Source organism: Plectropomus leopardus, chromosome 16, assembly GCF_008729295.1.
Source record: "Plectropomus leopardus isolate mb chromosome 16, YSFRI_Pleo_2.0, whole genome shotgun sequence".
Lineage (NCBI taxonomy): Eukaryota > Metazoa > Chordata > Actinopteri > Perciformes > Serranidae > Plectropomus > Plectropomus leopardus.
This window is the reverse complement of record NC_056478.1, coordinates 25,991,403-26,017,369: the sequence shown is the minus strand read 5'-3', so window position 1 is coordinate 26,017,369 and position 25,967 is coordinate 25,991,403. Positions and strand designations below refer to the sequence as shown.

The 25,967-nt window shown below is 40.4% G+C and overlaps 1 protein-coding gene across 5 annotated transcripts in view; it reads left to right on the top strand.

Annotated features, from left to right (window-relative positions):
- The window catches only part of cdc42bpab (CDC42 binding protein kinase alpha (DMPK-like) b), a 102,180-nt gene that overhangs the window by 66,857 nt on the left and 9,356 nt on the right, over window positions 1-25,967 (top strand). For 3 of the 5 annotated variants that reach the window (XM_042502977.1, XM_042502979.1, XM_042502976.1), the window contains exons 6-35: window positions 1,310-1,403; window positions 2,877-3,077; window positions 3,325-3,463; window positions 3,960-4,069; window positions 4,162-4,241; window positions 5,788-5,966; window positions 6,929-7,051; window positions 7,266-7,399; window positions 7,623-7,744; window positions 8,258-8,378; window positions 8,837-8,947; window positions 9,150-9,397; window positions 11,721-11,826; window positions 14,879-15,003; window positions 16,074-16,179; window positions 16,411-16,559; window positions 16,690-16,781; window positions 17,361-17,437; window positions 18,908-18,946; window positions 19,711-19,830; window positions 20,664-20,747; window positions 20,880-20,985; window positions 21,742-21,878; window positions 22,250-22,389; window positions 23,365-23,446; window positions 23,559-23,778; window positions 24,125-24,187; window positions 24,676-24,929; window positions 25,051-25,175; window positions 25,751-25,965. In XM_042502977.1, coding sequence (XP_042358911.1) covers window positions 1,310-1,403; window positions 2,877-3,077; window positions 3,325-3,463; window positions 3,960-4,069; window positions 4,162-4,241; window positions 5,788-5,966; window positions 6,929-7,051; window positions 7,266-7,399; window positions 7,623-7,744; window positions 8,258-8,378; window positions 8,837-8,947; window positions 9,150-9,397; window positions 11,721-11,826; window positions 14,879-15,003; window positions 16,074-16,179; window positions 16,411-16,559; window positions 16,690-16,781; window positions 17,361-17,437; window positions 18,908-18,946; window positions 19,711-19,830; window positions 20,664-20,747; window positions 20,880-20,985; window positions 21,742-21,878; window positions 22,250-22,389; window positions 23,365-23,446; window positions 23,559-23,778; window positions 24,125-24,187; window positions 24,676-24,929; window positions 25,051-25,175; window positions 25,751-25,965 — 3,902 coding nt within the window. The remainder of the gene's footprint in view (window positions 1-1,309; window positions 1,404-2,876; window positions 3,078-3,324; window positions 3,464-3,959; window positions 4,070-4,161; window positions 4,242-5,787; window positions 5,967-6,928; window positions 7,052-7,265; window positions 7,400-7,622; window positions 7,745-8,257; window positions 8,379-8,836; window positions 8,948-9,149; window positions 9,398-11,720; window positions 11,827-14,878; window positions 15,004-16,073; window positions 16,180-16,410; window positions 16,560-16,689; window positions 16,782-17,360; window positions 17,438-18,907; window positions 18,947-19,710; window positions 19,831-20,663; window positions 20,748-20,879; window positions 20,986-21,741; window positions 21,879-22,249; window positions 22,390-23,364; window positions 23,447-23,558; window positions 23,779-24,124; window positions 24,188-24,675; window positions 24,930-25,050; window positions 25,176-25,750; window positions 25,966-25,967) is intronic. The other 2 variants (XM_042502981.1, XM_042502978.1) reach the window with 1 other exon arrangement.

Here is a 25,967-nt window from a genome sequence, read left to right as displayed (position 1 = left end):
CAAAGTCAGTGAGTTATCATGTTAAACATAACTCAGCACTTACCCAAAAACTTGTGATTCTGATTTTTGCCATAGTCAAGCAGCCCTTGCACTGAGCTACTTCTTGGGGAAAATCGACAAGCACTAGCCAGCTCACTAGAGCGCCAGGTCAATTCATTGATTAATTTTGATAATTGATTACTTGTGTTAGTGCTTTTTCAACCAAGAATGACTCCTCAGTTGTGAGGATTTGATGCTTTCTTGTGTTTTGTAGGATAGTCAACTGATTGTCTTTGAGTGCTGGACTGTGGGTCAGGCCAAACAACATTTTTATGACATGTTATGAACCAAGCGATTAATCGATAAGGAAAAAATGTTTGCTAATGCACTTGTCTGTGGTTAATAAGCCCTCCAGTCTCTCTGATGATCCAGCTCCAATTCATACACGTAGTTTTCTGGTCTAATAGTGAAAGTAGCTGATGAATATTGAACTGATACAGCTGGTGTCGCTGGTAGCCAGAAAGCCCCATAATGAATCCTACTAACTGGAATCAAGCCAGAGTCTGTATCTATGTTATAAACATATCAGCAGTGGTAATGCAGAGCAGATGCAGGTTGAGAGGAAGATCTACAGTGGCCACTGTGTACACATCTGTGAAAGAATGTGTTGTCAGTAACCCCCCCACCCGAACCAGCCTGTCTCTGTTCACAAACACAAATATTAAGGGGGAGTGTGTCTGTTTAGAACACAGGGTCTTTTTTTGTGAGTGGGAGTGTGTTTGTGTGTTGCATATTTCCTCAAACAGAGTGCATATTTGTGTGTGTTTTAAAAGCTGTATCCTGCACACACACACACTCACACGCGCACGCACACACACACACACACACACACACACACACACTCACACACTCACGCACACACACACACACACACACACACACACACACACACACACACACACACACACACACCTAATTCCCACAATTCCAACTATTTCCAGTGTTTATTCTTTCTTTTGGTCAATTTAAGAGTTGTCCTGCTGCTGATAAATGGGCATTGGGAAATTACACTTAATTGAATCATAAATAAATCAAAATTGTTACACACTAGTATTACAAGCAAGTTCAGACAGTGAAAGTTCCCCAGGTTATGTAATTCAATTTGATGATAATTGATGGCGTAATATGAGAACAGGCTTGTGTGTGTTTTCAGTGTCCTAATAGGTATTGTTTTGTTTGGAAGAATGTCTTGTTTTCCTCATCTTCTTCATTCTACTCGGAGGAATGGCTTGCTCAATTTGACTCTGTTTTTTTCTCCGTCTCCTTTCAGGGACATTAAGCCCGACAACATTCTGTTGGATATGAACGGCCACATCCGCCTGGCTGACTTCGGCTCTTGCCTCAAACTCATGGAGGACGGGACGGTAAGTTTTTACCACACTGCTGCTGTTGATGCCTCGACGGGTCCAAAGCAAACATACCAGAGCTTTACTGACCTTCTTGTCAACCCCCAAGGGGTCTCCCAGGAGGAGTGTGTGGTTCAGCTGCTTGGCTGTGCCTGCAGTTTATGATTCAGACAATTCTCCACCAAAAAAGAAACAAAAAGTTTCCCTTAGGTGTTACGTAACAAAAAAAAATGACAGGATGAAGCAGACGAACAAAGAGGTGCCCGAGTCTGCTCCTCCAATGTTAATATAAAAATTAGGTTATATGATCATTTGAAAAAATAAATTAGGTCTTGTCAGACACTTGTTGAAACATTGATTTGGATTTGACTGAAGCTTTGAATCATGATAAGAAAGTATTTCTTTGTTGCTTTATCTGTATTAAAGCAACTTCCTGAATAACAAATAGAGGGTATGCCAACATGGGATGGATTTGGAATTTCAATGTCTGCTTTTTCTCTTCCACTGTGGAACTTTGGCAGTCATGGCAGCAGTGTCTGAAAATTGATATGTTTACATCATGAAACTGCTTTGATTTTAACTCAGGACTCGGCATCAAGTGTGCATTCCCCAAATTGCTTCAAAAAATGAGCTCCAAAAAACTTTGTAGACAAGGGAATTCATCCTGTAGTGGGGGTCTGAACGCTCAATCTGCTCTTTGTTTGGTTGTTTGCTGTTGCTGGAGCGGTGGTATTCATCTCGCATGCTTCCAAGACTGCAGCCTGTAACTCATCATCATCATTACTCGCTTTAGTATGCAGGCAACTTGAACCTTTAAAGGGGAACACCACCTAAATTACAAATTACAACATGTTATTTCCATGAACAGTTTAATCAGTATTTGTGATCATGAGCTACTTTCCCTCAAAGCTTGAAACCAGAGAAGTAAGTCTCGAACTTGTGATGTCAGAGGGTTTAAAAGTCCAGAGCTGCTCCACACACAGTGAATGGGACCTGATTTTGTGGAAAGTCAATGTCTGTGGAACAGTTCCAGACTTTATACCCTATACATTACAAAGTTGAGTTTTAGCACTCTAGTTTTTGGATTTTGAAGAGAGTTGTTAATTTCTGCTTAAATTTTTGGGCTGTCTTAGTGGCACCCAGTAGCTCACCTGGTAGAGCAGGCGCCCCATGTAGAGAAGCTATGTCCTTACTGCAGCGATTGCAGGTTCAATTCCAACCTGCGGCCCTTTGCTGCATGTCATCCCTTCTCCCTTCTCTTTCATGCTTAAGCCATCCTATAAATCATAAAGGAAAAAAAAAACCAACAAAATCTCATGGAAATAAAAAAATAAGTGCTATCTTAGACAGGAATAGCATTTATGAGTTTTGAAATTGAGTGTAGTTCCCCTTTAAGTTCTTTGCTTATTTTTATATGAGATTTGTCTCATATTGTCTCTTCTATAGAAATATTTGGTGCAATTCTTGATTTTTGTTTTGTCACTCTGCTAGGTCCAGTCCTCGGTGGCGGTGGGGACTCCAGACTACATCTCCCCAGAAATCCTCCAGGCGATGGAGGACGGGAAAGGCAAGTATGGACCTGAGTGCGACTGGTGGTCCCTGGGCGTCTGCATGTATGAAATGCTGTACGGCGAGACCCCTTTCTATGCTGAGTCTCTGGTGGAAACGTACGGGAAGATCATGAACCACAAGGTGAGCGAATAGAGCTTGAAGTATGTACATGTAAATCACATGTCAGTATATTATTAGGAAGTATCAGTGCTGTAGTAAAAGAGTTTTGAAAGATAGGATATATAAGCGTAAAGTAAAAGCAATGTGGAAGCAGCAAATGTGTCAGTGATGATGTGTGGGTAGAGGCATGCTATATAGAGGATATGAAGGTTAAAAAATAGTGTCAACTGTCTGTTGCCTCTAATACATACCATCAAATTTTGCACAGGAGCGGTTCCAGTTCCCACAGCAGATAACAGATGTGTCAGAGGACGCAAAGGATCTGATTCGCAGGCTCATTTGCAGCCGAGAGCACCGATTGGGCCAGAACGGCATTGAGGACTTCAAGCACCACCCCTTCTTCACTGGTACAGGCTGAGTCTAGCATCACAGATCTCACAAAGTCTTCCTTGATTTGACTGTTCTTTCTATTTCTGATATAAATATAGCGCATTGTGTATAAAATATTAATGTATTTTTATCCACATATCTGTGTATTAGTACCTCATTTTATCAATGTATAAATTCTTTTCGTACAAATTCAGTTGCCTCCTTGTTTCTCTTAGTATCCCCGTTGCAGCTGTATATATCTTGCAGATGTTTTACTGCTGGCGCATATAATTATTGTTTTGTTGTTTTTTTAAATGTAACTGTTCTATTTTTCCCTTATTTATTTTCTTTTGTATGTTGTGCTAATAAATTGTTTACCCTTACAGCATATCTCAAAACAGGTTTATGAATACCTAATCAATAATTGGCATTTCAGTTACCCAGAGTTTATTGATTTGTGCCACTGTTGTATCCTTGATAACAATTGAGTCAAAGATCATCCTGTGTTTTAAGTTCAACCTCTTTTGTGTTCAGGCATTGATTGGGAAAACATTCTCACATGTGAGGCCCCCTACATCCCAGAGGTCAGCAGTCCTACAGACACCTCCAACTTTGATGTGGATGATGACTGCCTAAAGAACTCGGTAAGGAGTTTGTTTCTTTTTTTTCCTTTTCATTATTGTGTGTTAGCTGTAAAAGTCTCACTTCTTGTACATATTTTAAAATCATTTTTCAGGAGACCATGCCCCCTCCCTCTCACACTGCCTTCTCTGGCCACCATCTGCCCTTTGTGGGCTTCACCTACACCAGTAAATGGTAAGTTCTGCCACGGGAAAAAGATATATAAATAGATTATATTTAAAAGATTATTTTTAACGACTGCCTAAAGTTAGTCTTGGAAAGTCCTCTTTCACACTTCATTATTAGGATTTTGATTAGAAGATCTTTTGAGTACAGATGAAATGAAGCAAAGGTGCTATTTTCCTACAGTATTTCTCCAGTCAATAAAATAAATAGGACCTATAAGCTCATTTTCACACTCATACATGTATTTTGGATTTCTACTAGAACATGTTTACATGCTTTAATGTAAAAAAGCAAAACAAAAAAAAACACACACACTGCCTGAGAAGCTCAATTTAAGTGCCTGTCTCTTCAGGCCTCGTCGTCCCCTCTCTCCCCCTTTCACGCTTAACCTGTCCTATCTATGAAGGCAAAAGTTTCCCCCCAAATAAAACTTCTAAACCAAAATCTTCACAACCAGAAATGTACCAGCAGGAATATGATTGGATATTCTGGAAAATGTAACAACAGCAACAAAGATTATTTGTTTCCCTGATCTTAGCATGCTGCTACATGTAGCAGTGTTAATAATGTAAACACTTGCAGTAAAGTGTGCCTGGAGCATACACCAAAAGTAGAAAAAAAGTTTGAAAACTGAGTATCCAAAATCATGTGAAGGCTTAGGTTTTTGCTTACATACATTAATTTCATTATTTGGAACATTGGCCACATTTAATACGAACATCCAACATATGCTTTTCCTTATTTTCTGTCATATTTATAATAAATATGACAGAAAATAAGGAAAAGCATAATAGGTCCCCTTAAAAGATCTTTGTTATCCATTTTCGCCTTTTTTAAAAAAAGAGAGATAAACAAAGTGACGTGTTGCACCTTGTCATTATCAGGCTCCAGATATAATTAGTCATTATAAATAGACAGATTTCCCAGACTAGCTCTCTCACTGCATAGCACTCATCCATCTGAAGAAGCGTAGGAGTATTGAATAAGCTTCCCTCCCTAATAAGGTGATGTTCATGTCTTGCTGTAAATCTTCACACTGAAGGCTGCCCGTGAGAAAGCAACAAACCCACCTCTTACTTTCTTATCTCGTCAAGGCTCAGTGATAATAGCCTTTTCCACTCTTTCTCTCCTCTTTCCCCCCCACTCTCTCTCTCTGTCTCCCTCTCTCACACACTCTCCACATCTTCCGTTACTCTGCCTCTGTCACTCCTTCTCCACCCTCTTTCTCCCCCCTTCTTCCATGACTCAACATCCTCTCATCTTTCAACTCATCTCTATCTCTGTTGTCCACTTCTCTTTCCTGTTTCCTGTCTCCTGCTGTTTCTCTGTCATTTCTGTCTGGCCTCTTTCCCTCCCTTAAACATACTTTCATATTGAATTTTCTAATATTCTTTAACACCGTTATGCCCGTTTTCATCCCTACAAATGGCTTTTTCTTTTCTTATCAATCAACCATTTTTATCCACTTTCCTCACTCCTTTTCTCACTGGTTCTCATGCCTCCTACACCTTTTTTCTTCACTACCTAACACTTTTCCCATCCTCCTCCATTGTAGCACCCTCTCTGACCGGGGTTGCCTGCGTCAGCTGGCAGGGGAGCCGGGTAAGACAGGCCAGGACCAGTTGGACCTGGATGTCCAGCGCAGCCTGGAGGACAGCCTGGCCACAGAGGCCTATGAGAGGAGGATCCGCCGGCTGGAGCAGGAGAAAATAGAGCTGAGCCGCAAACTGCAAGGTAAAGCTGTGGAAACAGAGAGGAAAAATATTAATGCATTCATTGTGCATTTCTTAAAAAGCATGCATGAATAGTACAGATTACCAAAACATGCACAAAACTGGAATTCATGACATTATCAAATCACATCTAAAGCCCAGTATACACTGGGCTTTGGGCTGTCCCTGATCAAATTAATTTGATTAATTTTATTTAAAACATTAATGTTACCATTTGATGCACTGTTCCAGATTATAGCTCAGAGCTAATTCGCATCTGCAGTCCCTCTGCAATTCAGAACAGAATTGCAACAAAATGACATGAAAATACAAAGTTGTTTACGGAGAAGAGAAAAGAAAAGACACTCACAAGACAAATAATACTATTACAAGATGACCAATGTGAAAGAAACATGGCTGATATCTTTGGTTGTGGCTCTAAAGCAGTGGTCCTGCGTCATGCACAGTGGGAGAGGCTAAAGGATGGCCATTGTCACGGTCTTTTGATCGAAGACAGGCTGGGATAAAATTGTCGTCGAATTGTGTCAGAAATTTGGGATGACAATCTGACTGTGTGACTGCTGTTATGACCTACGTCTGCTGACCAACCAATAGAAATGCAGCATGAAATGACGCACTGGCCAGTGTGACACTGGCGCTAAACCCAAACAGACAGACAGCAGACAATCAAAGCAGCTAACTTTAAAAGCTAGTGAATGCTAAATGCTAATAGATGCTAATAAACACACATATATACAGGGGGGGACCCCAGAAGTGACAGTTGGGGTACAGCAACTGAGTTTTAAAAGTTCCACATAATGACTCTGGAGTCCTGATATGTCAGGTTATAACTGTTTACACAAATATTGTGTAATTGTAATGCTACACATTACTAACAGATGTACTACTCTGTCTCACATATTGCTGATGTATAATTGACTGTGTTACACAAATAACTGATGCCTTTTACCTCACCTGTTGCAGAGTCGACTCAGACGGTGCAGGCACTGCAGCATCCAACAGGCGAGGGCCTTCCCAGCATTAACAAGGAGGTGGAGATCAGGAGTCTGAAGAGCGAGATCGACATCCTCAAGAAACAGATTGCTGGTCAGGATTGTTTGTTTTTTTTGTTCGTGATACTTTTCGCCGGCCACTTTTACAGACTTACAGCTACATTTAAATTTTAAGTTCGGGAAGACTCTGGACAGAACTTTGAGTATTCTTTAACTCTTGGAAACAAACACACTTCTACGGTCAAATTCTATCACAACTTTAGGTAAGCTTTTATTACGTTTTAAACCTTTGTTTACGTGTGTGTCAGACTCAGGCCAGCTCGAGAAGCAGCTGGAGGATGTGTCGTTGGCCCGCAGGGACCTGGAGGACACATCTAAACACGTCAAGACTCTTGAGAAACAGATGAGGAACATCACACAGGAGAAGGATGACATGCACAAGGTAGAACCAGTTTTTTTTTGCATTTAGTATTTTATGAAAGTTTTCATAGGACACTTAGCCCTGTACAACAAACACAGTAATATCAATGTTCAAATAAGAAATACCAGAAAATAAACAAATTTCTTAGCTTTGATTTTCATGACAAAAAAGTTAAATAAATCTCAAATTTACTTTGAAGTCACTGTGAAGATCTTATTTATTTTGACTTTTTTTTTCATTCCAGGATCTTGTGGAGGCCAATGAGAAGCTGAAGTCTCAGTCAAAAGAGCTGAAGGAGGCTCACAGCCAGAGAAAACTGGCCATGCAGGAGTTTTCTGAGCTTAACGAGAGACTCACAGACCTCAGGTAGGATCGCTGCCCCAAACTGTTTCTCAAAACCAACACACCTACACTTTCTAGCATCTTCACAATCACAGCTGACACCTTTAGTCAGCGTTGTGCATGTTCACACTTCACAAGATCTCACTCAAAGTTCATGCTTCAACTCAATGTGTCATTTCAAATTTGTTGCACGTGTGGCTGACATTCAAATTTGATTTTTCAGACCCTGTGTGCACAGTTTGCATAAAAAAAATCAGTGGCTTCGTTGTCTGAAGTGCCATCAGCACTAGCCGTGCCATTGTTTTGTCAGCCTTCTGGGTGCCCTAAAATAAGCGTTGTAAACTGTTGGGAAAGAGAATGACACTCACATTCACCTTCATATGTTGCAAATGAATGTGCTCACCGCAGATTTTACCAAAAAATATTAGCGTGGTCAGGTACAGCATTGCTTTTAGGGTAATATATATTTATGGATCTTTCTCAAGGTCCATTGCATTGTTTTGCCTTATTTATGATTTTTACTCACCTTTCACCCAGGTCAGTGAAGCAGCGCCTGGCTCGCCAGTTGCGCGACAAGGAGGAGGAGATGGAGAGCCAGAATCAGAAGGTTGAGGCTCTCCGCCTTGAGGTGCGAAAGGCCGAGAGGGCCAAGAAGGAGGTAGAGTAGTCTCCCTGTGGTTGCTAGCACACCTTGTTCTCTCTCCATTCACTGGTTGGTGCACAATTCAAACTTCATTCAATTCAAACTGCTGTCTGTGTATTGTACTTAGATCACCTTATTAGAAACATTTATAGAGTTCCATGAATATCTATACAGTAGATTAGAAACAATGTTCTAGTGGCTGAGTTTGAGTGTGTTTCTACTTAGTTGTTAGAACATTATGGACATTATTTGGCACAATTTCCATCAATTTAGGGTAATATTGCACGTAATTTCCTAAGAATGATGGATTGATGCTGCAAAATTGCAGTTGTTAGGTTTGGTTTTAATGTTTAACCTGTGTATGTTTTTGAATGTTTAATTTTTTGACATGATAAAAATGTGGGTTGCATGAGAGCAAGCATTGCATATGATCCACATTTGCATCCAGTCACTGGAGTTTGTGTGTGTATCAGATGGAGGTGCAGGCGGAGGAGCAGGCAGCAGAGGCTCAGAAAGAGAGGAAGCTGAGGGAGCGTAATGAGCAGTATAGCAGACAGCTGGAGGAGGAGTTGGAAGGGCTTAAGGTGAGTGTGCAAACATTGACGTGTCCATCCACAGCGTCTCTGCACATCCTTAAAAGTTAAGACTCATAGTTCACACCACAAGCGTTTAGACAGGTGTGTGTTTGCTTTGTGCTGACACAAAGAGTCTTATTGATCCTTTCATACTCCCCTTTCCATACATCTTTACACCAATCTCACTTTTCTCCGTACTCCCACCGCTCAGTTGAAGCAGGCCGGCTCCTCTGCTGCCCCGGCCTCAGCAGACCAGAGCCAGGAGGTGGGACGACTGCGGGGAGACCTGGAGAAGAAAACGCTCCTGTATGAAGAGGAGTTGGCACGCAGGGAAGCGCAGCACAGCACCGAACTAAAGGCCCTGCGTAAGGAGCTGCGGGATGCTGAGAGCCAGCACCTCGCACTGCAGAAAGAGATCCTGATGCTTAAAGACAAGCTGGACAAGACTCGCAGAGAGAGGTACTTTATCAGTCCATCTAGTGTTTTTTCTTTTTTTCAATCTGATTGGAGTGATCCTAATACCTTTGCTGTCATGACATTATTACATTTCATTTTTCTGCATTGTCTTTTCCAGTGATGATTGCATGAGGTAAATACAGTTTAGTAAAGATAGCTTAAGTCCCTGTCTGGTGTGAATGTGAAGTTTCTTTTGAATAGTTAATTTAACGACTGTAAGATGCTTAGAATGTAAGGGAGCTCTATATGATATTCAGAGTATATCTAGGATTTAAAGGGGATTTACACTCACTTTTCAACAGGAAGGAGGCTGAGCTGGCAGCTAGTAGCTAATGCTGCTAACTAGGGCTACACAGTTAATCAAAATATTATTAAAATTGCAGTATGGCCAAGTGCAAAATCCACATCACAGAGGCTGCAATTTTTTTGTGTGAAGGTAAAATTTATCACAACCTAACCTAAGCAGTGTGGCCCTATGGAGATGACCTAGCTGGTAATTTCTATTCCAGACGCAAGGGAACACGTTTGTATGATACAGACCCCAGTAAAAATCAAAGAAAAAATGTCCACTTGGACTCAGCAGTGAACTACTTTGATTTTGGTGGCCGTAGTTCAAAGGTCAAGGTCGCTGTGACCTCAGCTTTCTCATTCTTGTGAACAGTATATTTCCAGAAACACCTAGAGGGATTTTTTTCAAATTTGGCACAAACCCAACTTGGACTCAAGAATGAACATATTACATTTTGGTGGTCAAGAGTTAAGATCATTGTAACCTAAACACCTTTATAGTTCAGGTGTGAATTCAAGTTATATTTTTTAAGTGAAATGAAATGGAAAAAATCACAATCCTTACTAAGTTGTAGATTATATTGCAAATTAATATATGTTTAAAATAAATATATACTTTTTTTTACATTATGCAGCCTTAGTACTAACAGTGCAAGAGTGCTAACCACAGCAATGATGCTGACAGAGCCAACTGTTTTAAACAGGGGGAACTGGATATAGTGGATTACTTCACTATATTTAAATAGTTGTCTGCTAATAAATAAATGGTCTGAATATCATACAGAGCTCTTTTGATAGTTTAATAGTTTTTAATAGTAATAATGTTGCCCTTAACCCAACCAGAGAATAACCCCTCATACAGGTAAACTCCTTCCAGAGGTTCTTAAGTATTTTCATCTCTCCATATCACCCCGATTTCACAGGAAAGGCATGAAGATCACGACTTTACTTCTAAAGATGATCTCTACCATATCAGAGGACTTGTTTACTTTCTGAAAAGGGTTCTTATGTATTTAAGGTTATTGCCATTCCTTTAAAGATCCTCTTTTTGAGGCTTAAATGAGAGTTGTTGATGTTAAACACAGTCGGTCACATTCCTGAGCCATAAAATTTAAGTTGGAAGTAAATATTCGAGCTAGGCAAATCGTATACTCATGTATTGTCATGTAATCGAGGGTGTATTTCTGCATTGAAACAACCTGTCAATTTATAGAACTTACTGTGACTTTAAGTAGTAAGACTTGATTTTAATACACTGTATTGTAGTTTTGAATTGTGAAATAAAGGGGAAAATTGTTGAATTAGTAAGGAAATATCCTTTTAAAATGTGCCAACTCAGATATGAAACAAAGTAACTTATTTTTCTACCACAGACCCCCTGGTGGGTACTCTGGGGCACCTGATCCCATGACCAGAACCGCTGGTTTAATCACATTTTAATAAAATCCTGTTTTTGAGGAGAAAGCTTTAGAGCTTTGTTTTTGTACCCGTTAGACTAACTTTCCCACCTGGCGTTACTGACATATTATTCTCTCTGCTTTCTAATTCATTTTTAAACATGCCGCTGTATCAGATTCTAACTGCATTAATGTGTTTGGGCTGAATAATGTGTACCTGGTTTTAGTACCAAGGCTTTGATTTAAGTTTTGAGGAAATATGTGGAGACGGGCTCACACACGGACAAAGGTAGGAGGATGTATGAGCCATTTTTGAGGGAGGCGGACTGAGATTGGTGAACTTTTGATTGTAATTTTGATTTGTTCATACTTCCGTTTGTTGTATAAAAACCACCATATTAGAACAGCATTTCCGTTCAGGAGGCTGAAAGGCAAAAAAAAAAAAAAAAATCCTTCCGCAAAACCAAAATCTCCAAATAAAGTCCCATGTTTGAAAGACTGAGTTAGTATTCATGTAAAATGACAAAGTCAAGACTCGAGATTGGATTTGCAGCTGTGAATTATGGTTAGGGAATAAATGTAAGTTTATACAATGTCACAAGTTTAACAATCTGTGTGTGTGTGTGTTTTTTTTTTTCCAGCCAAAGCGAGCGGGAAGAATTTGAGACAGAGTACAAGCAGAAATACGAGAGGGAGAGAGTCCTGCTTACAGAAGAAAATAAGAAACTGTCCAGTGAACTGGATAAGGTAAGATTTTTGTTTGTGTATATACAAAATAGAAACAAAAACAGACACTTTTAAAACAAGTCAGGTTTCTCGTGCACTTTCTCAATGTTTATATTTTTCTGTCTAGCTTTCTCAGCTTCTTAGTGATCTGTTTATCTCTGTAAAACACACACATACATGCACACGCAAAAAACCCCACAATTCCCCAACCCCAGGTAACCCCATCGGCCGGCCCAAACCCTTTCATCACATTCCTCCCTCCGCCCCCTCTCTGCCAGCAATGCCAAAGAAATCACTGTTCAATATCCCCCATAAAAACAGCCCGTAGCCTCCTACACAGGCGGATGGAATGACTCTCTGGATCACTCTCTGTTGACTTTGGAAATAGCTCCTGGAAGTTCAAAAAGTCTCCCAGTTTAAACAGTGTCTTAGAAGTGGGAGGAATTTTGACATATAGAATAAAATGTCAGAGTGTTGTTTTTAAAGTCTGCAGCTGATAAAATGGAAAATCTCCTGATGAAATGGAGACGATGTGGATGTGGGTGCCACTGTCGTGACAGCACACGTCACTCCAGTTATTAAATGTATTATTCTGTTATTACACATTCTGAAAAATTATATTTATTGAAGCTAACGCACTCAGGACAGATTAGATCTGTCTGCGTGATTTGCTTCTTTGCACAAAACAGTTCTCTAATCCGTTCTGAGTGTGTGAAAATATTATCGTTTGACCAGTCTTATCTTTCAGAGGAGGCACTGGATTTCAACACTGTTTGCTTAGTAGCAAAATCAAGCCGCTCCATAATAAGTCTTTATGTGTGTGTGTTTTCAGTTAAGGAAAGTGAGTGGACAGACATCTAAAGTTTAATTTTCACTGTCGACAAGCTCACATTGGTTTTGAATAGAGAGCTCTACTGAATAGTTTGAAGCTTTTTTTGCATTTGTATTTATTCTGTTTAAACTCTGTGTTTCTGCACAGATGCAGATAAAGATGAGGTAATAAAAATATCATTAGTGTTGTGCTATTTGTTGAATTAAAATTCCAGTGTGGCTGCGCAAGATTGTTTGTGACTCGTGTGATCCAAACATTTCCAATAACTCCAGAGTGTGGTTAAGTCCAAAAGCCAAAATGTATTGAAACAAAGAGACAGAAGTGATCAATTCCAAATTATTTTTTATACCAGGAAATAATCTGCTTCAATCCATATGGTGTAGATGTTTAGAAAACAACATTTTCATGGTGGTAAAAAAGCTAAAAATAATATTCATTCATGAAAGACTGTTAATTTAATGACAGAAAGATTACATTTTGTAAATCACTTCATTCAAATGTGAGTTTTTGTACAAGGATTTTTTATTTGTTTATATAAGTATTCAAGTCAAAATATGACGACAGCCATGCAAAGCTTCACTCGAAAACCTCAATAGAAGCTCGGAATATAAAAACATAAAAAATATATAAATTATAATAAACATTGGGTACGGCCCTAGATAAATGTGGAGTGATAAGGCCGAAAGACCAGCTCTACTATAATAGTGCAGTCAGACATGAAAACCTGTGCACTGGAGACTTTTTAGCTTCAGATTTGGTGTCTCTTGAAAGATTCTTCACAATTTTACTTAAAATCTCTCATTATTTCTAAAGGCTTGTTGATCTATCAATTCAGATTCTCCAAACCCTAATAAATTCACAAACTTGTCAGTAAAACTGACACAGTGAAAATTTTATTTTCATTATTTATTTTTAGTTGATGGCAGTTATATATTTACTTTATCTCTCTTTAAAGTCAAATACGTGTTTTCTCCCAGTGCAGACAGGCAGAATGTCTGTGTTTTTTTCTTTTTGTTTTAAAAATAATCCTCAAGTAGCTGTCAGAGTGTGTTAGTTGCACAGCTACAGCCATAATTTGCTAGGATATCTTCGTTGCTGATGGTCATTTCCAAACGTGTGCAGACATCTGTGTTTTTAACTGCAAACACTATGCTGCTGGATCCCATTTGAGGCATTGGAGAATCATTTTGAAATATGATTCACATTTAGTCAAATTTGTCCAGAGCTACCACTTGAATACTTATATACTAATAGTTAAGAGACACTTGGTTTGTTGTGCTCGATTAGTTTCTGTTTCTGTTTTTTAATCAAATCCACCTTGAGTCATTTTGTGTATTTCAAACCACAGTGATGAGGTGTGATGTTTGTGTCCCTATTAGCAGCCCCATGCTGCTGATACACTTACACCATCACTGAGAGCCCTTTACAGAATGAAGCATGCGTCATTTAGTGAGTGAGCTCTTACCCAAAGAGTTACAGCACATGCTGATAAAGCTAATATTTATTTCATCCCATGTTTATATATATATTTCAGTGACTCGAAGCCTTTTTCAGCAACAATTTTTTATGACCTCGACCGTCTGCACAGATATTCCAAACATTTGTTGGCAGCTAGCTCGCGGACTGGAAACCAACTGCAAAACTCTTTGAAATGACTATCTTTGCTTGCACATTACATCACAGTCTCGACAGCTGCAATACACCAAAAATGAGCCCACAAAGTAGGTAATTAAGCTAACAATAGGACGGTTGGAGACTGGTAATGATGTCACCATGGTTACATTCTCACACACCTCTCATATTAAAGGTTTCAGAGAAACTTTGGAGATTAATCACCCTCCTTGTCTCTGTGTAGGTGCATGTGTGTGTCCACGCACCTCTTGAGCAGCGCTGCAGTTGAATGTGTGGTTGAGCATCTGGGAATTGAATCATAAAAACTGACATAACTTTCAACATCACAATGATTCATTTTCCATGTAGAGGCAGTCATCACATTCAGGGCTGAGCACCTTTGCACACGCAATCCCATGAGCACCTTGTAGTTACACAGTTAGCTGTTGGACTCATTACACAGTAGCACAGTTTTTAATGTAATGTCAGGGTGTCTATATATATGTATTAATTCATCCACCAGGTGTCATACTTCCTAATGACAGTTTTATGACACAACACTTTTGAGTTTAATATGATGTGTTTAATACGATCTGTTTTCTTTGCTCGTGTGTGCGCTTATTCCCTCAGCTGACCAGCATGTTTGAGAAGGTGAGCAGCTCCAACAAGCAGCTGGAGGACGAGATGAGGGAGTTGGCTGACAAAAAGGAGAGTGTAGCTCACTGGGAGGCCCAGATCACGGAAATCATCCAATGGTGAGACGCACAGGCACACAGGAACTTTCTCAAATGTCATCAATACTTGCTGATGCATATACTTTACCCATTAGATGCTCTAGCACAAACTTAAAGACAGCTATATTCAGGCACACACACATTCCCATGTTGTCTAGGAGTGTATTGGGTTTCTCCATACAGTATAGCTGCAGCATTTCTCACATGCTTCTGAAGATCTTAGAGCTTCTTGACCCTCCCTTCCTCTCAGATCACCTCCCATTGCAGCTGACACCTCGCCAGCTGCTCGGCTTCCCTCTGTTGAACAAGCCTGCAGTCCGCAGTCCGCACATAGCACACATACCACACACACACACACGCACGAGACATCCATCCGGACGCAGATACACACGTCCACCAGTGGACACACTCACATTCCAAACATGCAGATACAAATACTGAGTCTGGAATGCAATAGTAGAAGAATGTAGTGAATAATGTTTCCCCCTGGTGGAGACACTGTGCTACTGCAGTGGATAAAATCAGCAAACAGGAGTCATTGGTGGGTGATAATTTTATGTAGATCTCTTATTATGACTGTTTTTTGTTCTGAGGTTTGAATATGAAAATTATGCACAACTTCAGTGTGTGTATATGAGAGTCAGTGTATGTTTGAGTTGGGGTCATCTTGAGTTTATGCTCTTAATACTCGCAGCGTTAATACTACTTTAGTGTTGGGGATTAATAATGTGACCAGAGCTACCTGCAGCCTTAACATGTGTCCATATCTGTTTGTGTTTGTCAAGTTAAAGATGTGACTATAAGTGTGTTTTTGAGTGACAGAAGAGTGTACAATGATGTCACGTTTCCTTAAATGCAGTGTTTACGCAACGTTTGTGTTTCTTTTTCCTTTTTTATGCCCGTAGTATGTTTTAAGAAAGTTTGAAATACACTAATTGTAAATGTGTAATTCTGCTGAAATAAGTTATTAACTAGTCAGAACAGTTATTAGGTCCTGATGTAAGCATTTAGTATTTATAGGTATGGGTGAAAGTATTTATTTTGAATGTCTTTGCATAAATAGTCATGTAAATTGTGCGTATTTGCTGCAGGGTGAGTGATGAGAAGGATGCTCGGGGCTACCTGCAGGCTCTGGCTACCAAGATGACAGAAGAACTGGAGGGACTGAGAAACACCAGTCTGGGAGCGAGAGCCACGGTAAAATAAACACATACAAACACTGTGTCAAACTACTTTAAATGCTTTTGATGCTGTCTGGTATTCTGAACTGTTGAACATGTTTTATTTTCAAGGTAATGATGAATCTTAGGATAAAGATTAACTCTTATTGGCTTCTTTTTTTTTTTTTACTTTTTGGATCTGTAATACTAGTAAAAAAAATCTGAATATCCTTATTACTTTTATAAACTTTTCCTCTCTCTGTTTCAGGACATGCCATGGAAGATGCGGCGTTTCGCCAAGCTTGACATGTCGGCCCGTCTGGAGCTGCAGTCGGCCCTGGACGCTGAGATCAGAGCTAAGCAGAGCATCCAGGATGAACTGAACAAGGTCAAAGCCAACAACATGTCCACAGAATGGTATGGACACTTTATAACAATGTCTTTTTCATAAAAATTGCAGATCTGTTGTTTGTTTTTCAAAGATTTCTGATAAAAAAAATCTTCACAAACTTCTGGATAATATGTGTTATTGTCTTTGATCCACCAGTAAACTGCAGGATGTGGAAAGTAAAAACCAGGAGCTGCTGGCTGAGATCGACAGGCTGAAGAAAGAGACGGAGGAGCTGCGGCTACGAAGGGGTACGACTGACAATATATTAAAACATTTCTCTAATATCTCTGTTTTTTTGACAGCCACCAAAACGCTTAAAGAACAACAATGACGACGTTGTCTATAGGGACATGAGTGTTTACATATATATTTATAAAGTCTCAAATTGATGCTGTCAAAGGGGCACTTTCAGTATTGTTATTATTTGATTTTACAAACATAGTGGCCTTTGCAAACGTGTATGTAAAGTTCTCTTTCTTTCAAAACTATATGGAATAATATGTATTTAAATGTCCAGTATCTTTCTATATAATAAGTGCTGATGGTCGAATGGACACTGAACACTGCAATACAATTCATGAGAGATTATCACTGTAAATGAGGGATAATTACAACCAGAGACCAAAATAAGAAGGTTTTACGTCAGCAGCCATATTTGCGAAATAAAATCATGTGCTATGTACATGAAAATGTATTGTTACTGAGGTCACAGGAACACCCCTCTACTTCTTAGAAACAGTCCTGTGACTCATTTTGTTTAAGTCACCCTTTGATGTTTTAATATCACGTACTTAACCACGATTGTGTTATTTGTTCTGTGTCTGTAGGTGTCAAGCACCAGGATTCCCAGAATTCCTTCTTGGCTTTTCTCAACGCCCCCACCTCAGCGCTCGACCAGTTTGATGTAAGTATGCAAGACAAAACTCCTTACGGGGGCTGATGTAAACACAGCTGATGTGAGCAACTACACATCTGTCTGGAATCAACGATTTGTAATCTATAATCACGAGTAACTTTGAAAATCATAAATCTCATAAATCTTCTCTTCATGAAATTATATCTGTGCTTTTTCTTCATGCTTTTATGTTTTCTTTGTTCACGTGAATTTTCCAAGATCTTTATTTTTGTTTTATCTTTTTTTGGTTATTTCCTTGCTTCATTCTCTGGTACACCAGGACTCTTATTCCTCATCCTCATCTTCTTTAATTGAGTTTTGGGAAGACGTAAGTTTCTTTTGGTTAGGCCGAGGTCCATGTGTATGTGTGTGTAACAGTAGCTGTATGCTGTGGGACTCTAAGCATTTTATTAGCCGAGAAAGACAGTGTAGGTTTGTGTATTCATATTGCGTCTGTGAGTTTGTGCCTGTGCATTAGTGAAACTGTGGAGAGCAGAGCCGCTGCAAAAAAGATGCCAGTCTTTTCACAAATGGAAATACACATGGAAGGAGATGAATTTATTTGCTTCGAATGCACGTGAATTCATTTTCTTCTAGTGCACATACTTGTTTGATTGATATTTTTGCAGTGCTGCCTTTAAATTCAGTTGCTTGCTAGTCATTGTAGGCTAGTGGGCTACTTGAATGGCTCTTCCTTGGCTTTCTAGTGTTATAGCTTTAGTAGAACAGAACAAGATATTACTCAGTATTTTTTAAATCTGTCATATCAGTCATTATTTTGCCAGAAAGAGAGCTTGAGTCATCTTTGTGCTCCACACTGACTTTCCCAGCATCCTTCCCATTACCATGTATTTTTTCCATTTGCACCCATCCACCCTCTCCATCCTCTGTCCTAAACTTCACCCTGGTGGACGTTACAGTAGTTTTAGAAGTCAAAAAGTCTACTTGCCCCCCCCCCCCATGATACTTGTGCATTTGCAAGAGAGCATGTGGAAAGCTCAACTAATAAACTCAACTGAACTAAACTAATCAGCTACAAATAAATCTATTATTCTGTTATGGTGAGAAAACAAATAAGAGTCAAATATATGAGTCAAATAAGATTACAAATTAGTGTGATCTTCAATAGTTTTTAAGTAATAAGGAACCTGAGTCAGTTAAAGCATGTAGACACCACGTGTTGCAAGTGAGAGTATGTGAAATCTAGTTAGCTGGCACAGAAGTTGAAATAGTTATATATTTTTGGTTATATATGATATATATTATAAGAAGATATTTGGATAAACTTAATTAAGTTAGTTAAAAGTAATGGATAAACTGTTCAGTTAGCAAAACATAATGAAAGGTTGGGCTCCACTGGTCTGATGTCATGTTTCTCCCTCAGTCTGTGCAACTGTGTATTCAGCTCCGTTAGACAGCCTTTCTGATATTCACTCATCTCTCTGTCTCTGCCACTCTCTGCCTCTCCTGCCACTGAAGCGCTCGCCATCCGTTGGCCCAGCTAGCAAAGGCAGACGTGTAAGCACCATCACTGCGCTCTGTGATCTCATTGAGCCCTTTCTGAATTTTGCTGTCTTGTCACATTGATGTTAAATTTGTTTGTGCATTTCCTGTGTATGTTCACTGTGGCTGTCTGATTGCATGGCAGGGGTTCTGAAAAACATTTTTTTTGGTATTTGTGTTGTGTTATTCAAAGGCATTAATGTGCTGAATTTTCCATATCTTGGGGTTATGTGTGCTGCCTGCGTGCTTTGGTGTCGGTGTGTTTTTTTCTTTTTACTGTTCAGTGTAGCTTTGTGACTGGCTGTGCATGGTGTATGGTGGTGAACGCTTGCGCTGTCTTCGGTTAGCATGGTCATTGGGCTGTGAAGTGTTCCCATGTGTGATATTACATGGGTGGCAATAAAGTTGTGGTCGCTTTTCCTCTGTAGCTTCCAAAGTCCAGTGGATTCGACCACAATGTGTGTGTATACTGTTTTCCATTTGTGTATTTTGGCACCCGCTCCCTCTCTCTAAGCGTGGATGCTGCATATTGTTCTCTGGTTTGTTTTGTTTAACTAACACTCTACTTCTTTCCCTCTGTCTCCTTCCCTCCCTCCCCTCCTCCTCTTCGTTGTCTGTCCATCTACCTCATCACCACCTTGCTCCTCTTCATTTCTCATCTTCCTTTCCTCCTCTCATCCTCATTATCTTTTATACTCCCTCTTGTTTTCCGTAATTTCTCACGTCTTTCTTGTTCCTGTGTCCTCTCCTGCTCCTCCATCCAACCTCTCGCTCCTCAGGTGGACTCTATGGATAACTTCACTCCTTCCAACACTCCATCCCGGGAAGATGACCCTAAGTCCCATCTCAAGTCCCGCTCGCGGTCACCCTCCATGGCTAGTGATATGGAGCCCATAGAGGTCAGAACGGCACTTAGTCTGGGCATGAAACTCTTTTAAAGTTTTGTTTAGAGGCTGGTATGTTAATCAAAAGATAGATGTCGAAGAAGAGTTCTGAATAGGATTTATTTCATTATTATTTGGTATAATGAAGATTACCAAACTAGTTTAGCATCAGGAGCCTCTCTCTGATCATTGCATCTATATGTCTGGCATGCAAGTATTCTTCATGCCAATTTAATTGACGTTTTTCAACGAAGGATCAGCTGAAACTGTTACTCAGAGCAACTCACAATACGGTGTTTGTCAAAAAAGTCAGCCCTTGCAAATTGTAAGTAACTCAACTATGGAGAAATGTGAGCTGTGCAAGAGAGAATGAGAGCACTGAGGCCAGCAGCAGACTCTAAACTGAACTTGGTGTGTTCTCAGATTGATGTCGAACATGGTGCTGCAAGTGAATACCAGTGTCCTTATTGGGAATTGTGTTGCTTGTAAACCAAATTGGGAGCAGATATTGCTTGCAAGTTCCTCCAAAATAAAAGTGAACAATGAAGTCATCCTCAAACTAGTTGAACTAATATGAGCCTGTTGGAAATCAAACCCAAATTCTGATCGCTAAATCTGTACACCGTGGGGAATCAATATATAAAATATTTGCCAGTTCTAACTTTGTTGCCCCCCATCTGAACTCTGACTTTACTCACAGAATGTTGCGTCTTAACTTCTTCTTCTTCTTGGGAGTCTTTGGACTTTTAACCAAGTTTAATGTCACTCATGCATCGGTCAAAAACACAGCCAAGGTGCAGTTTCTCACTGTTCGATGTTTTTATGTATTTTTGTGTGTTTGTCTGCAGTTGATAGACCACCCTCCCCGCACAGTCCAGACCCCCACCATGCGCTCAGGAGGGTACGGCAGTATTGGACGCTCCTCTCCTAAGGTAGAACTTTTTTTTTCATACAATTCATTGTCCAACCTGGACACAACAGACTTCATGTTATGTTAGTAACTGACTTTTTTCTCTCTTACACATTCATGCTCATTAATTCTCATTCATTCATGCACTCCGCAGCCCAAAGCACATCAGTTTGTGGTGAAGTCATTTAGCACGCCCACTAAGTGTAACCAGTGCACTTCCCTCATGGTGGGGCTCATACGTCAAGGTTGTACCTGTGAAGGTAAGAAGGTGATGAAAGTGTGTGTTGCAGGAAAATACGGTAGATGGCGTCTAAACTTGCAAAGTGTGCTCTGCTAATGTAACATTTGAGACACCATAAAATCTCTTACAACACACCCAAAACCTGCTTTATCTTTTACCTCAATGATTCCAGTTCATATTGTTCTCATGTTAAAGAAATCATTCACCACCAAAATTATCATGGTTTAATTTTGGAAGTAAACTTTGTTTTTCTCACATGCCTCAATGGTAAATGAAGAATCCAAAAAATGGGAAGAAAATCTTGACAAATTTAAGTAAACTGGAGGCAGTGTTAAACAACATTTAAACTATATCAAAGCAAACATTTAGAAATTCTCAAATAGTAAGAAATGAATAAAGGAGATTATATTGGATTAAACTGCACAAGCTGTGTCAGAGTTTGGAAACAGATGTTTTGATATAGTTTTGCAGTTTTTAAACACAGACCCCATTTACTTTAATTCATCAAGAACGGTCTCAGTTTTGGGTTTTTGTTCACTGTGGAGGCATGTGAGGAAAAGTTATGCTCATGAATTCAAGGTAACACGGGTGAGTAATTGATACGCAAATGATCATTTTAGGAGTTAAGTATTCCTTTAAAATTTAAAAAGAAATATGGACATGGAACTTTAAGATTCAAAGCTAGCTAACCTTTTCATTGGTTTTAAAATCTGATACGTTACCAGTCCAACATCTCATTTGTCTCCATCTTGTTTCTGTCCATCTCCTTGTCCAGTGTGTAATTTCTCCTGCCACGTGACATGTGCGGACAAGGCTCCAGCTGTGTGTCCAGTGCCCCAGGACCAGACCAAGGGCCCGCTGGGTATCGACCCTCAGAGGGGTATTGGTACTGCGTATGAAGGGCACGTGAGGGTGAGTGAGACTGATAAAGGCTCTGCTTGTCTTTGCCAGATGGTGATTTGGTAAACTGAACAGTCATCGAAAAGCAATGCAGATGTTTAGAGACCTTGTGACAAGGCCTGGTTTCAGAGTTGTTTACTTCATGTGAAACCAAATAAGCTTTCGCTCTCCCAGCTTTCCTCCCAAATCCACACAAAGGTAAACATGAACCAAAGCTTTGGGTGAACACTTGGATTTCGGGTTTCCTACAGTGCCATGACAGCTCACACTTGAGTACAGATGTCCCAAGTGTGGAATCTGAATTAGCCCCTTTACATTTGTAACACTGCAAAAGGTATTTTAATATATTTTATCACTCATCCATATATTTGTGTCTGTCCAAGGTGCCCAAACCAACAGGGGTGAAGAAGGGTTGGCAGAGGGCGATGGCTGTGGTGTGTGACTTCAAACTGTTCCTCTACGAACTGGGAGAAGGAAAAGCAACGCAACCAAGTGTAGTAGTCAGCCAAGTCATAGATATGAGGTAAGAGATGTGTAGAAACTCTAGCCTGTCATAGCCAGACTGATTTACAAATGCAACGTTTGGAACCACTCAGTTCATTTTTGATTTCCAAGAGTTGTTCTCAACGGCCAAAATCCTTATGAACACAGCTGGATAGACCAACAAACAATCAGAGCAATTAAACTTACAATGATGCTAAGCGATGGATTAATGTAAACAGACAGAGATGAGCTGTGACAGTGTAGCATCAGTACGTCTGTGAATGAGTGTTGCCCTCAGAATTTGAAAACAGTGCCTAAACAGAAAGCTCTGCACCAGCTGCAGCCATCTTTGTAGTTTTTGAAAACGCCTCAACAGCGTTCCTCTTCACTAAGCTAGGTTTATGCTTGCTGTAATGTCCCTGGCGCAAGGGTCCTCAAGCCAAAATTGACATGATCACTTAATTTACATGATGCACAAAGGCTCAGCAAGTTGTCAGTCATCCTAGCAGACGTCCCCCATCTTTGATGACTGGCCCGAAGGTGGCCAGATCAGCCAGAGATCTGCTGGAACAGGAGTGGGAATTGTCCCCCAGAGCAAATGAAATATTAGCTCAGAGATTCTTTCGGGTTCCAGACTATAGAAATTATTTTTTGTGATTTATATATTCTATACCTACTTAGATTTATTCAGAATATCCTGGATGTTCACTTGTCTTCAGTCCAAGATAGTTTATTGTGTACTTCGATCAAACACTAGGACAAGTAAACTGTTGACTCATTAGTCTAAAGTCTTAAGATATTTTATATATTGTTCTACATGATGAAGAAAAAAAGCCAATCATCACTTTTGAGAAGCTAAAACTTAAGAATGTTTGGCAATTATGCTAGAAAAATGACTGAAGTGATTAATCGTTTGCCAATTAATATTCTCTCCATCAACGTATCACATGACAGACCAATTACTGCAGCTCAAGGCCCCGAATGTCTAACCTTTGATTTCATTTACGTGATTCAGGGATGAAGAGTTTTCAGTCAGTTCTGTCTTGGCCTCTGATGTCATCCACGCCAGCCGCAAAGACATCCCCTGTATATTCAGAGTGAGTTTTCTTGATGTCTGCAACCAAGAGTTTGAAATTAATCTGAACACCATTAAATTATGGAAGCTATTCAACCTCTAATTTAACTTTTACTGTACCCTTCTCTCCACAGGTGACAGCGTCGCAGCTCTCCCCCTCCAGCAACCACAAGCCCTCCATCCTGATCCTGGCTGACAGCGATCAGGAGAGGAACAAATGGGTGGGCCTCCTCAACGAGCTCCATCGCATCCTCAAGAAGAACAAGCTCAAGGAGCGCTTCGTCTACGTCCCCAAGGAGGCTTACGACAGCACCCTGCCGCTCATCAAGACGACACAGTCTGCTGCTATCATAGGTGCGCCCTCAGCACCTACAAGAGTTTTTTTGGGAAGAAATTCAAATATGTCAGAGCTAATCCAGATCCCAGATCTCCTTTTAATGTCTTTATCATGTCAGTGCAGTCATTATCTCAACAAGAGAAAGTTCCGTCTTTGTGTATTTTCATCCGCTTGTAGTTATTTCAGGTCGAGCTATTTTCACAGACAGCCAATTAGATGAGAGAGTCTCTCTGAGTTTCTGCAGTTTCATCGTGTTATGATAATAGAAGCCATCAGATTGGAACATTTTCTGCACAGAGTTTCCTTTTCTGTCCTCTTACTGGCACTGAAACGGCCATCTCGCTTCACTTGCTCTGCCCTCAGATCACGAGCGTGTCGCCCTGGGCAACGAGGAAGGCCTTTTTGTCATCCATGTCACCAAAGATGGTAAGATCCGCTCTTTAAAGGTGCTGTCTGACATTTTTATCCAATGTACTTTTGGTGAAATTCAGCAAATACTGTATCTGTTCTGTGTCAGCGCTAAAAAAAAAAATCCAGTGTTCATTCTCAGCCCCGGCTCTGTAAACAGGAAACAAACAAAATGACTCAGACTGTGACAAACACAATGCTGTCTACATTCCCTGTTTTACATCCCAGTGCACCAGGAGGAGAGCTACACCATCATGATAACGAAATAAGTAACAATGAAAATATTACCAGAGCTTCTGAAGGAGCACTGACGGAAGGGGTGTATTTTTTTTGGTGTTGAGTTCAAATCTTAACCTTAAAGATCCGTCCTGTGTTCTTGTTCACTTGTTTTGATGACCTTTTTTTATGTCACACCCACAGCTGCCTGTTTCTGTTCCTCTCTAACCTTCACCGCCTTCTTTTTCGCCCCTCCTCTTCATTCACTGCCTTCTTCTGTCTGTCCTCAGAAATAATCCGTGTGGGGGACAACAAGAAGGTGCACCACATCGACCTGATTCCCCAGGAGCAGCTGCTGGCGGTCATCTCCGGCAGGAACCGTCACGTCCGTCTCTTCCCCACGCAGGCGCTGGACGGCCGCGAGACCGAGTCCTACAAGCTGGCTGAGACAAAGGGCTGCCAGACCATTGTCTCCGGCCCCGTCCGCAACGGCTCGCTCACCTGCCTCTGCGTGGCCATGAAGAGACAAATCATCTGTTACGAGGTCTGAAAGCACTCTTTATCAAATACATCAGCTCCCCAAAAAATTATTTCTTTCAAGCCAACTTCAGTGTTTTGTTATTTTGTTTTATCTCATTCATATTATTTGTCCCGCTGCTCTCCAGGTGAATAAGAGTAAAGCACGTCATCGTCGGCTGCGAGAGCTGCAGGCACCGGGGCCCGTTCAGTGGATGGGTCTGCTCAGTGAGCGTCTCTATGTAGGGTACCAGTCTGGCTTCACCCGCTACAGGTACGACTCCCGGTAACCGACAATCAAATACAGTTGAGATGTTTTTTTGCTATTTACATGTGAGATTGTTGTCATTTTTTTATTTAATATCATGCACTCGCTGCTGAAATAACTAAACTCTGTATAAATGTATTTAAGTTCTTATTAAACTGTCTTAATTTGCTGCTACAATTTTGGAAATCTGAGAACCTCCGGACATTGAAAATGTAGCTGAAGGAATAAGCCAATGTACATTTGGAGAAAATGAGATTCACCGTGTCAAACAGGGATAAACTCTTTCAGAAAATCTGGCAACCAGTCATTATTCAGATTGGAAAATTAAACAGTTAATGGTCTTACAGGTTATCTGTATCACAGTTTCATACTGTATGTCAATAACCTGCAACTTGTGATAGCACGTGTCCTTTTTTCTTTTCTGTGTTTTCACCAGTGTTTTTTTTATTAGTTTGGTTTGTCTTCTTTCTCTGCTCACACAATTCTTGTTTCTTTTGTTGTTTACTGTTTGTGCATTTGCTGTTGATGAAAAAAAACATCAACTTTATTTAATATATGTAACCCTGGGATGTCCTCCACAGTGTCCATGGTGACATGTCCCCCGTCAGTCTGCTCCACCACGAGGACCACACCCTGGCCTTCATCCCTCAGCAGGGCCTGGACGCCCTCTGCGCCGTGGAGATTTCCAGCAAGGAGCTGCTGCTGTGCTTCAGCGCCATCGGAGTGTATGTGGACTCCCAGGGCCGCAGGTCGCGTCAGCAGGAGCTGATGTGGCCCGCTGTTCCCAACTCCGCCTGT